The following is a 14,571-nucleotide window of genomic DNA, read 5'->3' as shown; positions in this document are numbered from 1 at the left end:
GGGGGTGATAGAAATAGGGCGGTAGTTGGCTGGACAGGTAGGGTCTGCTGAAGATTTTTTCAGAAGGGGGCGCACAAGGAAGTGCTTGAGCGAGGAGGAGAAAGAACCAGTAGCAAAATAGTGGTTGCAGAAATCAGCAAGTGCAGGGGCAAGAGAGCTAGTGTTGTCCTTGATGGTTCGGGAGGAGCAGGGGGAAACCTGTTTGGATGAGACCTTCATAGAGCAGACAACTCTGGTGACCTCATCAGGTGTGACAGGGGAGACGGAGGAGAGAGAGGAAGAAGGAGGTGGGAGGCAAGGGAGTGTGGGAGGGGTTGGGGAGAGGGTAGCAAGGGTGCTCAGGATGGTCAGAGTTTGAGTGGTGAAGTGTGTGGCCATTGTGTTGCAGAGGGCCTGCGACAGAAGAGGGGAGGAGGATACTGTGGATGGGTCGGCTAGTTCCCTGCAGATTTTAAAGATTTAAACTAAATAAAACTTTAGTTCAGATAGGAGTATGTAATGTTTCAATACATCATTAAGTATATGTATTTTGTGAAGTGTGTGTGTGTTTGTATGTGTGTGTGAACGAGAGGGAGAGAAAGTTTTCTTTTATTTTACAAAAGCCAAAGGGGAAACCCACCAAGGCTCCTGTAGTTGTGTTATTCAAAAGAAAAAGAAAAACAAGGCGCAAAGTGAGCTCATTTTCAGGAAGTGGTTTGAAATGATCCTGCTTCATACATGTCACTAATCATCTATAAGCATTGGCAATGCCAACACTTTGGGATTTTGTGTAGGCATGGGAAAGCTACTTGCCAGGCACTGCCATAGTGGGATTAACTGGCCATTGATGGTAGCAGGTGCAAAATGGTTTGAGTTCCTGGGCATCTAATAGCAGTGCCTGGCAAATGCCTAATATTTATACACAAGCCAACACTGTTGGCTTTGCCAATGCTTGGTTTTAACGTGACTTCAGTGAAGGTCACGCACAGTGCTTGTAAACCGAGTGACTGAAGGCAAACCTGGTTAAGACATTTTTATTACACCCGTAGCTTGTTTACAGCTCCAATTAAGTCATTAACTATCGGACGACTGCTTAGAAAAAACACTGGCAAGCTCTTTAAGTGCATGGTTTGTTGGTAAGACTTGACTAAAGTGAGCTCAAAAAGTTCCCATGAGGAGATGCTTTGGGCCGGGAGGGGCAATAACTGGGTGGGAATTGCCATAGGGATTAGCATGACCATGGGCAGTTAATGGGTGGGCAAATAACCAAACAACACCTAAAAGCTTTGTGTCCTTCCTCCTATGCCATGTATCCCTATCTGTATTCTAATTAAAAAGTTTTGGCTTATAAATGGCACAAGTGCCACCTAATAGCTCAAACTAAAAATGAGTCTTCACAGTCAACGGCAGAGGTTAAAACATAAGGCACAACCAAAGCTGAATACATTATAAAAAGCACAGCATTAATTAAATTTGTAAAGCATCACAACTGTAGCAGATACGTACATTCATTCAGGGAAAAAGAATGAAAAACAAACAGGGGGTTGGGGGTGGGGGGCAGCGCTAGCAAATATTGTCTTAGAGACATGATCCCTACTCAAAGCAATTGAACAGGCTTCTTCTGCGAGTATGGGGCTGTGCCTACTTGAGCATGCATCCCTGTGTTGGTTAAGTTATGTGAGCTTTGTATAGCGCCTCCATATCATACACTCAACCTCTTGGCGCTGATGATTTCACCCAATCGCTGAATTCATAGACTGTGGTTGGGAGTCCGCTCTATTCAGTGGAGTAACTTTGTTGAAAAGGTTGGGGGGGAGGGAGGGATTGGCATCTAAGGAAAAGGGCCTGGCCAAATGAGGGGGGACAAAATGGTGTGCTGTGAAAGTTGGGGGGGACAAACACCCTTGCCCCCCCTAATATTACGGCCATGGCTTTATTCCCAATTTTATACACCTATGCATTTCTTTGTGAAAGTGTGTTTGTATGTTTGGGGTTGGCTCCAGCCCCATAACAGTTGGTGGGGTGAAATTTTAGCCCACGGTCGGCATACCTGTCTGGTGTGTACTGGCAATAGTGAAATTTGACCAACCCCACCCATTCGCTGTGCACAGGGCGGGGTCCGGCCCTGTGCTATCAATAGAGTCAATTTTGGGAGATTGACGATTTTGCGATTGTTGGCTGCAGCCCCACAACAGTTGGTGGGGCTGGAATTTTGGCCCGAGGTTGACATACCAGTCTGGTGTGTACTGGCGATTGTGAAATCTGACTAACCCCACCCATTCGCCCTGCACAGGACGGGGTCCGGCCTTGTGCTATCAGTATTAGCGATTTTGTGAGATTGCCGATTTTGTGATTATTGGCTCCAGCCCACAACAGTGGGTGGGATTACATTTTGGCCCGAGGTCGGCATACAAGTCTGGGGTGTACTGGTGATAGTGAAATCTGGCCAATCCCATCCATTTGCCTTGCACAGGGCAGGGTCCAGCCTTGTGCTATCAGTGTGTGCGATTTTGAGCGATTGGCAATTTTGCAATTGTTGGCTCCAGCCCCACAACAGTTGGTGGGCTGAAGGTGTGGCCCAAGGTCGACACACCAGTCTAGGGTGTACTAGTGATAGTGAAATCTGACATGGATTTGGCTTTACAGACAATGTTAACAAAATGCATGTGTTTGCTGCAGTATTGCAGTGTGGATATAGTGTAAGAAACTCATGGTGGCAACAGTAAAGACAGACACAAGTGATCACAGTTCAAGGGTGTTTATGAAACTGTATAAATGGGTGAGCAAAACGCCTAAATCTAAACCTAAATCTAAGATGGGAGCAAGCTACGACCATCAAATAATAATAAGGCAGTCCAAGTGGCGTCTTGTCAAATAAAAAGGGCTATACTAAAAAAAACGATTGCCAATCCTTACTGCTAAATTACAAAATAGTGTGGGATAATGTTCCCCGGCGAAGAAAGAAGTGTTCACAAAATGATAAGTCAGGATGGTATAGCTGGGGTCTCCCTTCCCCACGTTTCTTAGCACGGGACAAGGCAGGACTCTCGAGTACAGCACACTCCTGGGCTTCTCCAGCGCAAGCTTACAGATTGTTTCCAAGTTATCAGGGTCTTCTGTGGCCAAGTCTCTTTTACACCAAGTCTCTTGCCTCAAAGGGCCTGATGTACTATAAACAACAAACAAAAAGTTTCTTTCAGTTATCTTCCCATCAGGTGATTCCCCTTCACCCGTGAATCCCCATCAACCGGGCTCCGATCCTTTTGCAACGTTGGCCTCCCTCAGTCAGTACAATGTCCTTTCATCGTGGGATGTTTTTTCACAGGTGTTTTTACCCCAATTTTTTTAATGAGAGGGGTTAGAAAATTAAATTATATGTATGGGATGTGGGTGTTTGGGAATAGATAAAAAATGTAAGGTAATGGGGAGCCTGGGGGGGTACCCCACAAAAAGAATTAAAAAAAAATGTGATGGGTTTTTTTGTTAAAAAATTTGCAGTAAAAAACCCAGCGAAAAAACATCCCACAATGAAATGACATGGAACCTCACTCGGGTTCTACAGCCTTTCGTTCAATATCTGAGCAACTTGTAACATTTAAGAGTCTCAATACCTTTTCAAACAACCGTTCATTGATGACATTCCTCAGCCGGGTTCACGCTTGTCGACACAGTGTTTACTGGATGTTACGTTTGGCTCTTATTCGCGGGCATTCCTCAGCCGGGTTCACATTTGCCCGTTCAACAGAGTTGACACAGTTGCAACACCTTGCGGGATTCACTTCCCTTAGCTTTTTCTTGCCCCCAGTCACGCTTTCTCTCAAGCCCCCAGTCAGGCTTTCCACATTTATCGTTCATACAGCGTTTTTCCTCATCTGGGCGCACACTCCAGTTTCAAAATGTCACAACTTTGGTAATTGGTTAAGGACTTTTGATTGTACAAGGAATTTTGGCTCGGCCTTTGTGTGACCACCTTAACTCTGTATACCGGCCTTTCCTAGAGCCTCTTGTTACTATATTATTCACAAGAAAAGGGCTCCAGCCAGAGTCTTTCAAATGGATGCCCACGTGGCGCCGGACCATTCTGCAGCTGGTCTTTCCCTGGTTTTTAAAAGTTCAGCAGCACACAAGTTCTTTGTTCATAAAAAGTTTCTGTTTGCAACCTTTGCTCAACACCGTCTGGTTTTACTATCAGGTCTCCCTCCGACTCAATGGCTGTGCTGACCTCCTCGTCAATTGTTGTCTCTGAAGTCAAGGACGGTACCACAGTAGCAAGCGCGCCTCACCGCTTCAGTTATCAGTGCGGGAGGATCCTGTGCACCGTTGACATCTGTTACACCACAGGTCAGCTTATGATTCCTTTCACGGAGGGTTTGCGGGTTTGGGTCAAAAGGGGTAAGGGCACTTCCCTCCTTGTTGTCCTTTCCGGTCTCGCCGCCTTCCTTCTCCATTTGAACTGCCGTCCTGGAATAGCTGCTTCCTCGTGCATTTGTCCTTGCTCAAAGTGTGCTCTCGTGCTCCGCCTTTTATCCCTGTGGGGAAGGGAAAAGGCTGTCAGGTGTGTGTAGTTATTGTCAATTGCCGGACTCTGGCTGACCCTGGTGTTGGGACACATCAGGTAAATAGCTCTGGTGGTCCATTGTTTTTCACGGTGTAAGAAAGTGTTTGTGTCAGAAAAGGGGTGGGGGTAGAACGTCTAAGTATCCTATGGGGTAGTATGGGGCAAGGTATTATAAGGAAGGGGGTACCGCGTCTTACTGGTCGATGTCCCACTTCCACTCCCTGAAGACCTCCCATCCAGGTGATCCTCCCCCACTGGTCCACCCCAAGGAACTGGATCCAATAGCGATGGCTGTCTCTTGGCCACCTGCATGACAGATCTCCTGGGACTAGCGGGTGAGGCACCTTCAGGGTCTCTCAGAGGCGAGGCCTCCACCCTCCCCTGCCATATCCCCATTCACCCATGTATCTGCTAGTTATATCTGGCTCTCTCCCCTTGCTTCCTACTTTTCCTCTTTCATAGTTTTCACCCCCGCTATGCACTCCTTTTTTCCATGAGACCCCCAGAACCGTAATTGTATTTTCTCCTGCACCCATAGCCTCCCTAATTATTTATCTCCCCATCAAACATACCCTTTTCTTGTTTAAACAAGCAAAACCTTTATCGTTAAGTCTAATATGTTTTGTATGCATTTGTAAATTCATTATAGTAGTAAGTTTTATATAAAGTAATAATTAAAATTTTTGATATTCATTGAAGTTTTTATTTGTAATTTGTCATTAAAACTCATCAAACTAACCGATTATGGTGAGCATGTGGGTATACATGTCTTCATGAGTTTAATGTTCAAAAAGCATAATGCCTGTCTTGGGGTGCTCCGTAGGGCCTTGTTGGGAGTTTTATGGATATTTAGCACTAGCAAAAAGTACCCATTCTCCGAATGGGTTCTGTTGACAGACATGACAACACTCTCATTAATTGTTGAAAATCAATTATCCTGTAGGTCGCTGTTACAATTCGCTTATCGCTTGATGTGCTTTGCACTCTGAAGTAAACTGCACTGAGAATCAGCGTGTGGCTGGCTGACATACCCCAGAGCAGACGTTGGGGGGAGGCGAGAGTTGGTGTGCTGTTGCATACTGGTACCTACTGTTCTCTCTCCCCACCTGTTGCCTCACCCTGCCATGGTGCAGTTCATTGTGGTGCATTGCAGTGCAAATGTCCCAGATACCGTGCATTTTAGGGTTGAGGACCGGTCCTTCGCCGACCACATTGATGTTTTGCCGATTTCAGGCAACCGTCTCATGTGTGTGTGTGTGTGGGTGGTGTAATCCGGGGAAAGGGATGGGGTGTCCAAATGTCATGTAACCCGTAATGTCCGGAGGGTCCTCACAAGTGACTATGCAAAATTTGGTGCAGGTTGGTGAAGCGGTGTGGAATTGTATAAGGAGCAACGCTTCGCCAAACCACAAACCCACAAAGAAATTTTGACTTTTTCTGAAATCCGAGCACCGGGGTGGGGTGTCCAAATGTCATGTAGCCAGTATTGTCCGGAGGGTCCTAACAGGTAACTATGCAAAATTTGGTGCAGATTGGCAAAACGGTGTTGAAATGTACAGGGAACATACGCGAAGACCAAAACCCACACACACATTTTGACTTTTATATATATCTATATATAGATAAGGCCTTGGGGGCAGGGTTTCAGATTTAGGTATTCTATCCATCTCTAACTCAGCTGATCTGATCATAAGAAATTGCTCTAGTTCTGCCTTTTATTTTTGAATCCAGTAGCGAGACACAAAAGTAAGTTAATAAAAGTACACCTGCAGGGGATTATTGGCTCCTAGGAGGTGGATAGCTCAGGGGCAACACGTTTGTCTTGGAAGCAAAACAACGCAGCCAACACTGCGTCGAATCCCGATCCTCCGCTTAGAGACTGGTCTCCGGTATTAAGCACGTTTATAAAAGATGAATCAAATTAATTAATGTAATCCAACACTTGAGTATAGAAACAGTTATTCTATATTGGGGAGGGCCAGGGTCTGCATTAATGGTTGGGGCACAAAGTGCTCAATGATATAAGACGATTGAGGTGAAGGAGTTATATGGGCCAAAATTGGTTGAACTTGTCGCGCAGCCCCACAGCTACTTCTATGAGCTTAGTTGGCGACAATAGCAGTTTGCTAATCTTATTATCCATAGCATATATCTTCTCAACTGGAGTCAGCATCATTGAGTCTAATAGCAGTAACTATTTCAGCCCAACAGGGGATGCATCATTGTTGCAGGAAAATGTTTCCATTCAACCTTTAGCAAAAAATAAAACACAATTTGCACATAAATTGCTCTAGTTCTGCCTTTTACTCTTGAATCCAGTAGCCTGGATTCAACTTACCTCTTTTCATTGGCGGCGGCGGCAGCCCCTCTGTTGCTGCCACGCTTCTGCTGCCGCTATGTGGCTGTCATGGAAATGGAAGAGGGGCTCAGTCGGAACCCCACCTTCCATACTCATTGCAGCCATCTTTAGACAGTATTTTCATTCATTGAAAGGGAAGACGCGCGCGTCTTGTTCGTAGAAGGAAAACACTTTTTCTTTTAACACCCCGGTTTCCGGATTGGAAACCCAAAGTGCCAGTATCCCTACGACCTACGGATCTTATCAGCCCTGGGACCTGTGTTAAAAGCCCTAGCTTCACTCGGCCCTTTAACTCGGGCCCCGGGCATGATAAGGCCGGATCGGGTCTTAACACTAAATGAATGAGAGACGGGAGAGAGCGAGTGCCAATTTCGCAGTACGGTTAGCAAATGGCCACCCAACCGTCGCCTTTTCTTCAACATTCCACATGGGCCTCATGCGCAGGTGAGCCTGCGTGGACGGTATCCAGTCATAATGTCGAATACAATAATGTCGAAAGACAAAATGTCGAAAATATTTAATCGAAAATAAAAATGTCGAATTACAAAAATGTCGAATTTTTTTCGATTTTTTTTCGAATTAATGTTTAAATAAATAATTAATTAATTATAGTTTATAAAACATAATTTTTTTAAATGGTTAAAGGTATATCCATGGTGGGTGGGGGGGATGGGGAGGAGGGGGGGTTGGAGGTAGGGGTTTGGGATGGGTTTCTTAAATAATTAATTAATTATTTAATATTATATTAAAGATTTTTTAAAAATAATTAAAGGTATATCTATGGGGGGTGGGGGGGATGGGGAGGAGGGGGGGGTTGGGGTAGGGGTTTGGGATGGGGGGTTGGGGGGGACCCCCCCCCATAAAAAATGTTAGTATTTGTGTAAAAAAAAAAAAAAAAAAGTGTTTTGGGTTTTCGATTTTTTTTTCGACATTTTTTTTTCGAAATTATGACTTTTCCTATTATATGTATGTGTTTTCGACTTTTTTGCATTCGACATTTTTTTTTCGACATTTTTGCTTTTCGACATTAAGTTTTCGACTTTTTGTCTATGAACCTGCGTGGACATTCCACTGCCTTCAATAAGTCCAACCTCACAATAAAGAGTAATGTCCTCAAGTTGCCCCAGGGTGTTTTTCATGTAGCTATCGATTAGTTCATATGCAGGCTTTCCTTTCTTACCTGCAGTGAATGAGTGAGTTGGGAGCACTTTTTTCTTCTTCCTAATTCCAGTATCAGGAAACAGGAGGATTTTGTGATATTTATCCATACGAGTGCTTCGAGGTAAAGCACTCTGACTCCCTAGGCCCCCTGGCCTCCTGGACTGTTGGCTGTACCGTGTTCATGAAAAGGTGGAGGAGGGTTTTCGTCCCAGCAAGCTGCTGTGATTGGCTATGTGAAACACAAACCAGGCTCCAAGGCCGAAGGCCATCTCAGCGAAAGAAGTTTAGCGCTCAGTGTAGACATGTTATCAGGCTTCTGTTGCCGCTGCAGTCTTAACAGTAAGCTTGGCCCTATGTTCCAGCCATGCAAGAGGCTTATGCACTTTTCCACACTGCATTGTCTGCACTTTTTAAATTTGTATTAACTTTATAAACCACTAGGTGCATCTCTCAGAACCATTGAAATGGTAAGGCTTTATACTGGGCCAAGGACCTGCTAGAGTGTTGTACTTATAATTATAATTGTTCTTTTATAACAGTGCTTAATACCAGGAGACCAGATTCCAAGTGCAAGCCGGGTTTCTAACCTGTGTTGCTATACAATGGGCCTCACTACAATTTTTCCGGTCCGGAAACAAGGGTGCCGGTAAGCTCACCAGTACTACGAGTCTGCCTGCCCTAGCCGCTGTGCTCGACAGGTCTGACCCTGCCGGGCACAGCGGCCACAGTAGGCAGACCCATCACGGAAGCACCAGCACTGTTAACAACAGTGCTGGTGCCTCCGTGCACCCATTCCTGGGACTCCACTGGAATGGGGATTAACAATTTACAGGCGCCTGACTTCCCGGCCGCAGGACTCGGAATCGGACGGTGGTACCGGGAGGTCAGGCGCAGGTAAATCATTCCAAGTCCAGCAGCAACCTGCCGTAGCACCAGCAGGGTTTCTGCCGGACTCGGATGAGGCCCATTGTCTTGCTTCCAAGACATAAGTGTTGGCCCTGAGCTATCCTCCCAGATACTTAATGGAATATTACCTTTGGTGCAGCTAGCGTGTCATGCATGGTTTTGTAAACCCTTGCCTCTCAGTTAATTCTCTCACAGTAAAAAGGAATGCTCTCTAGACCTGTTTGCAGCTATTACACCCGCAATAAGAATTCTATTTTAGGGGTCTCCATTGGGGGTTAATGTGGATTTTCGTGGAACATTGAGGGCATTTGGTCACTTTCATATAAACCTTTATTTCCTGGTAAATTCAGCCGTTCCATGATAATCCCACCCGGAAGCCAGCATGTGGCCATGAGAGTATGGCACTCTGTGGGCAGGTTCACATTCCCTGCATTGTTTGCCACCCTTTCCTGCCCACTGCATCCACCTTGTGCACAGCCCACTCTAGGCACGGCCACTTCTGACTGGCTCTTCAATCCCAGATTTTTCTGGGGTCTGGCAGGTTACAGTAACACCTAACGGGCAAACGAGCCTCCACACTTTAAGGATATGCTTGAGCACATCTGAAGCCCGTCATGCAACCGCCTACTGACTAACTTCAGTGTAAAAAAACGAGAAATTGTTGTAACGGGTTATACACGTATTCTCGGGATGATTCTGCATTAGTCCTTTTGCCGACCACTTTTATGCTTTGATCACGCGTCCCTGACATTACCAGCATCCAAACGATTCCAATATCCCTACACCCCTCACCCTCCCTTCCCATTACAAATCTTTCATGTTTAACTCTGCTCTCCCTTCAACTTTCCTCTTATCTGATGCCCATGGTCATTTCTCTGCAGAATGAGCTGCAGATATCACAGGTTCATGCACAATATGCCACATGCCAGATAAGAGTTGGTGTTGGTTGTCCAACTCCAGTCCTCGAGGCCCCGATCCATGTTGGAATTTCAGGATATCCCTCATTAATATTCATGAGATACATTTGCATACAATGATTCTAAATGTATGCACATTTTTTCTCAGGCCGGGAGTTGGGCGACTGGCATAGTATACAACACTCTTAAAATAACAACGTAACAAAATATATCTTAACATAACGTAACAGTAAATGATGCCTGGATGACCTGGAATCTGAATATGTAATTTTTGAACCCCTTTGCACCTGTACTGATCCATTGGAAGTCCTGTGGATGCAATAGGCATTCTCTAGCCTTCCTGATACTGTCATGATTGATACAATGCAGCAGAAAAGACATAGTCCAAGGTTCCACTAAGTGAACTTTTGATATTTATCGAGGTTTATCCTGCACTTCCAAACATTTCTTCCAAAATTGGGTTCAAGCGGTGCCTAATGAAATCGGCAGAGCCGAGGAGAGCGTACCCCTGCTCTGAGCCTCTCGGCCTGTTAGCCTCCTGAAGCAGAGGTCATAATGTAGTTCACTGTGCCTTTTGATTCCCGACCACTGCAACTCCAGGGTTGAGTGTGCTTCAGTCTTGTTTTTGTGAACATCCCTGAGGTAGTGTTCTTTCCAGGAGCCTGTGTTTGCTGTCTTCTGCCTTCTGAAATGAACTACAAAACCTCTATTGGTTTCACTGGGTTGGCGCTGCATTTTGGTTTGTATCACCCGGCCATCTTGCTCTCAGATGCAGTAACCAGTTGTTTTGTTTGCTGGCTGGAAACTGTGTATTATATGCCAAGATTATCCCCCAACACTTACCACTGCTTCCTTGGGATCTGCTGGCTGAATATATAATGTGTCCTTGGCTTTTAGTAAAATAAAAACTGCATTTAACAGAACGCAAAGGCAGAAGAAGGCCTACCTGAAGTACTCGCGCCTGACAAGAGAGGCAACTGTTATTAATAGCCAACTGCGTAGTACGCTGAAGGATCCATGTCACATTTAACTTGGGGGTCAAATGAACAGCAGAGCTCTCAAGTTGTTTTGCGTCAAATGCGAATATCAACATAACTTTGAAAATGTACACCTTTGCTACTTGTAATGGTAGAGCTCCTTTGAATGTTCCGTTTCTGGGTATAATGTTTTTTTCATCATTTGGCTGTCCACATCTACATATAAGTCACACATTCCACAACGCCACCGAGAAGCCAGCCATCGCTGCAAGTTCACCTCCAGTTCTGAGCCACAACAGCAAGGCATTGTGGGTATGCAAATTAGCTCAAATGCAAACCTTTTCTTACAAGGAAATTGTCTTGGTCGAAGAGGGCAGCGCTATTTTATGCATAGCTTTATCAACCCAAGACAGACATTTGCAAGACTGCGTGGACAACTACATACCTGGCCTCACCCTTATTAGGGATCATCAGTGCAGTATAGTCCTGACAGCCATGTGGGTGGAGCATTTGGCCATGTTTTCACTACACCAAGAAAGTGATGGTGGGTTTAAAAAGGTTTAAACCTTTCACCTGAAATGTGAAAGTAGGAAAGTCCATTTCAGCCGCGTCACACATTCCACAACCCCATCTCATAGACTACACTTGTGGTTCCTTGTTCCTGTATTGTTTCGCTGGTCCTGCCAGGATCGCATGCAGTCCTCATTTTATCTTTTCAGATCCGTGTGAGATCAAAAGCGCACTTTACACATATCAGCAGATTATGTTGGAAGATTGTTTCATTTTAATTTCTTGGTTAGTATACATTTGACTCTTACAACCTTAACCCCTCTTAGTCGACCTTAAAAAAACAGCATAAACAGATAAGCGACCAGTACATGTCCTTACATTTCAAACTACAGCCAGCCCTTTTTTGGTTCTTTCTGTAAAGTGGTAGGTATTTTCCTTCGCCACTGTACCAGAATCATGTCGTGGAATGTAAAGTGGTCCAGTGTTGCGCGCTTCCACCATTTTGGCTGCCTCGCTGCGTGTGGCTCTGTAAGAAGAGAGGTAGAAGGGATTGCTACTGGGACAAAGGGAGAGGACGATATGAATCCTCTTGTGTCCATGTTTGCAAGCTGGAAGTACCGAGGCTTGAAGGCCGGTGAGATTCTAAGTAGGTATTGGCAGAGAGAGCCTTGAGATCTGTGTTTCTTCCAGAGAGGCGATTCTGAGGTCGATCTGTTGGATCCCCTCTGCGGGTGTGTGGGATGTGTTAGTTCCATTAGTGTCTTTTGTTTGTAGACATTGCTGCATGCTCTTGGGTTTGTTGTCTGCGTAGTGTAGGGTGGAGAGAGATAGCAATGAGATTTCATTAGGGAGAGACACAGGAATGGTTATGTGAGAGGGATCCTTTTGGTTCAGGGCTGTTGGTCTGGTGTTGTTGAAGTCTTTAGTTTGCCGTCTTGGTTAATGATGGTTCTTGCTCTTCCGGTTTGGTTTAAAGGGCAATGGTAATTCCATACACCTGGATTTGGCAGGCTAATTTCTTGTCTGCCATTGGATCAGAATGCATCAATCCAACGCTGACAGGCATCCAAGTGTGTGATCACATATCACTGTCTCCTGAACCCTCCACTGGTGACCAGTGCAAGACATCATGCATGACTATGCACGGTTTGCAGTGCTCTGAATGCACGAGGTGTGCATTTTCTACAAATAGACCAAAGGTTTGCAGAACTCTGCGCCGTGCAGGCTGTTTGGTGTCCATCACTTACATTGAATCTGGAAGGGTGGCAAAGCCTCCTCCCTTTATATCCCTTTTCGGATCAGCTTATCTATGCTCTATGAAGTGCAGGAAGCCATCTTGGTTCCCGTAAAGACCGGGCCATCCACTAAACTTCCTGTATCCACTGACATGAATGTTCCCTGGTCTGCTCGGTGCTAAGAATCCGCAAATGGTGTGTGTGTGTGTACTCCATAGATGACTCACTTGCACACTAGAAGCAGGGTGACCTGCTTGTCACCTCAAGCAGTCTTTATCTCAAGGCCAAGATATTGATTTATGTGCCTCTTCCAGTTCCTCCAAATGAAAAGACTAGTTGCCCAAAACAGCGTCCACCAGCAAATGCCCAGACTTGAAGTTTATTTATTTATTTAATTTTGTATAAAGCGCCACACGCCCATGGGCCTCAGAGAGCTACCACACAATACACAAAACAAATAAATCTAATACAAAATCAGGTGACAATATAATAGCAGATCAAAATCTGAAAAAAAGGCATTTAACAGATTGAAATAATCCTGGGAGACACCACAGCGTTCCATAAAAAGATGAGTCTTCCTTCAGGCCGACTAATTATCTGAAATTCGAGGAACCAAGCCCTCCGCAGATATTGACACATGCTTAAGCAAAGTGGCACATTACTGGACCACCATCCCACAAGAACACAATGCCTGTCCTTCAGGACACACCAGTCATCCAACTCGACCCTGCGAAGAGCCTTCAGGTCAGAGTTAAGGTTTCGAAGGTCTCGAGCATTTTGCGAACCAGTTGCAAACCCACAATAATCTATAGTCTGATTTTAGGCATAGCAATCTGAGCGCTGAATGAACAAGTGGAAAAAGAAGAAGCACCCAGATGCTTGCATTGTAGGGTGCTGAAACGGAGCGCTCTGCATGCTTGTCTGTAAATGCATGTGTGTGTATGTCTTTTCCACAGGTGTGCATTGGAAGAGACCTGGATGCATGCCACTTATGGGGCCTCGGTTTAGTCGACAATGTCTTCACTATGCTTGCAATTGTCAGTGTAATAGAGAGGTAGACCTTTTGCCCACGCTTGATGCCCATCATGTTGAATTTATCTTTTTCTATTTTTCCCACTCCAGGGATCGGATAGCTCGCATTGGCTTGGGAGTGATCCTGAATATATCCAAAGAGCGGGACGACTTGACGCTAGCGCGCAGCGTCTCTGGCATCCTGGAGCATATGTTCAAGCACACGGAGGAGACCTGCCACCAGCTCATCTGTGATGGCGGGCTGGACGCCATCCTCTACTGGTGCCGCTGGACAGATGCAGTGGTGTTGCGCCACTGCGCCATGGCCTTGGCCAACTGCGCCATGTACAGTGGGCCGGCCAATCAGCGACTCATGATTGAGAAGAAGACGGCAGAGTGGCTTTTCCCCTTGGTGTTCTCCAAGGAGGATGAGCAGATCCGCTTCCACGCCTGCCTGGCTATCACCGTGCTGGCCACCAACAAGGAGATTGAGAAGGAGGTGGAGCGGGCAGGCACCCTGGAACTGGTGGAGCCTTTCATTGCCTCCTTGGACCCACAGGAGTTTGCCCGGAGCTTGCTTGACAGCAGCGACAATATGCAGGGCCGGACGGCGGGCGACCTCCAGCGTCTTGTGCCAATGCTGGACAGTTCACGCCTAGAAGCCCAGTGCATTGCTGTCTTCTACCTGTGCGTGGAGGCAACCATCAAGTCCATCCAGAAGAAAACCAAGGTAAGAATTGGGAAGACATTTTTAGGAACAGTGCTACATGGATGTCATTTCTGGAGAGGTTGCAGCGAGACTGTTGTAAAATACTGGTGTCTACCTTGTTCAACATCTTGCTGACTTCTTTAGATGTGTCTGTTTTTTACTTTTCTAAAGACCCAAGCTGGGTGTAAAATGGTGGTGCTCGCAACTTGAATTTGTGCATACTGCATTTAGTGTCTGCAACCCTACACA

The 14,571-nt window shown here is 45.7% G+C and overlaps 1 protein-coding gene across 1 annotated transcript in view; it reads left to right on the top strand.

Annotated features, from left to right (window-relative positions):
* Positions 1 to 14,571, top strand: part of SARM1 (sterile alpha and TIR motif containing 1) — a 189,460-nt gene that overhangs the window by 86,292 nt on the left and 88,597 nt on the right. The window contains exon 2 of the mRNA XM_069615344.1: positions 13,725 to 14,343. Within this exon, the coding sequence (XP_069471445.1) occupies positions 13,725 to 14,343 (619 nt within the window). The remainder of the gene's footprint in view (positions 1 to 13,724; positions 14,344 to 14,571) is intronic.

This window comes from Ambystoma mexicanum, chromosome 9 (assembly GCF_040938575.1).
Source record: "Ambystoma mexicanum isolate Mex_15411 chromosome 9, UKY_AmexF1_1, whole genome shotgun sequence".
NCBI classification, from domain to species: Eukaryota; Metazoa; Chordata; class Amphibia; order Caudata; family Ambystomatidae; genus Ambystoma; species Ambystoma mexicanum.
This window is presented reverse-complemented; position numbering and strand designations above follow the sequence as displayed.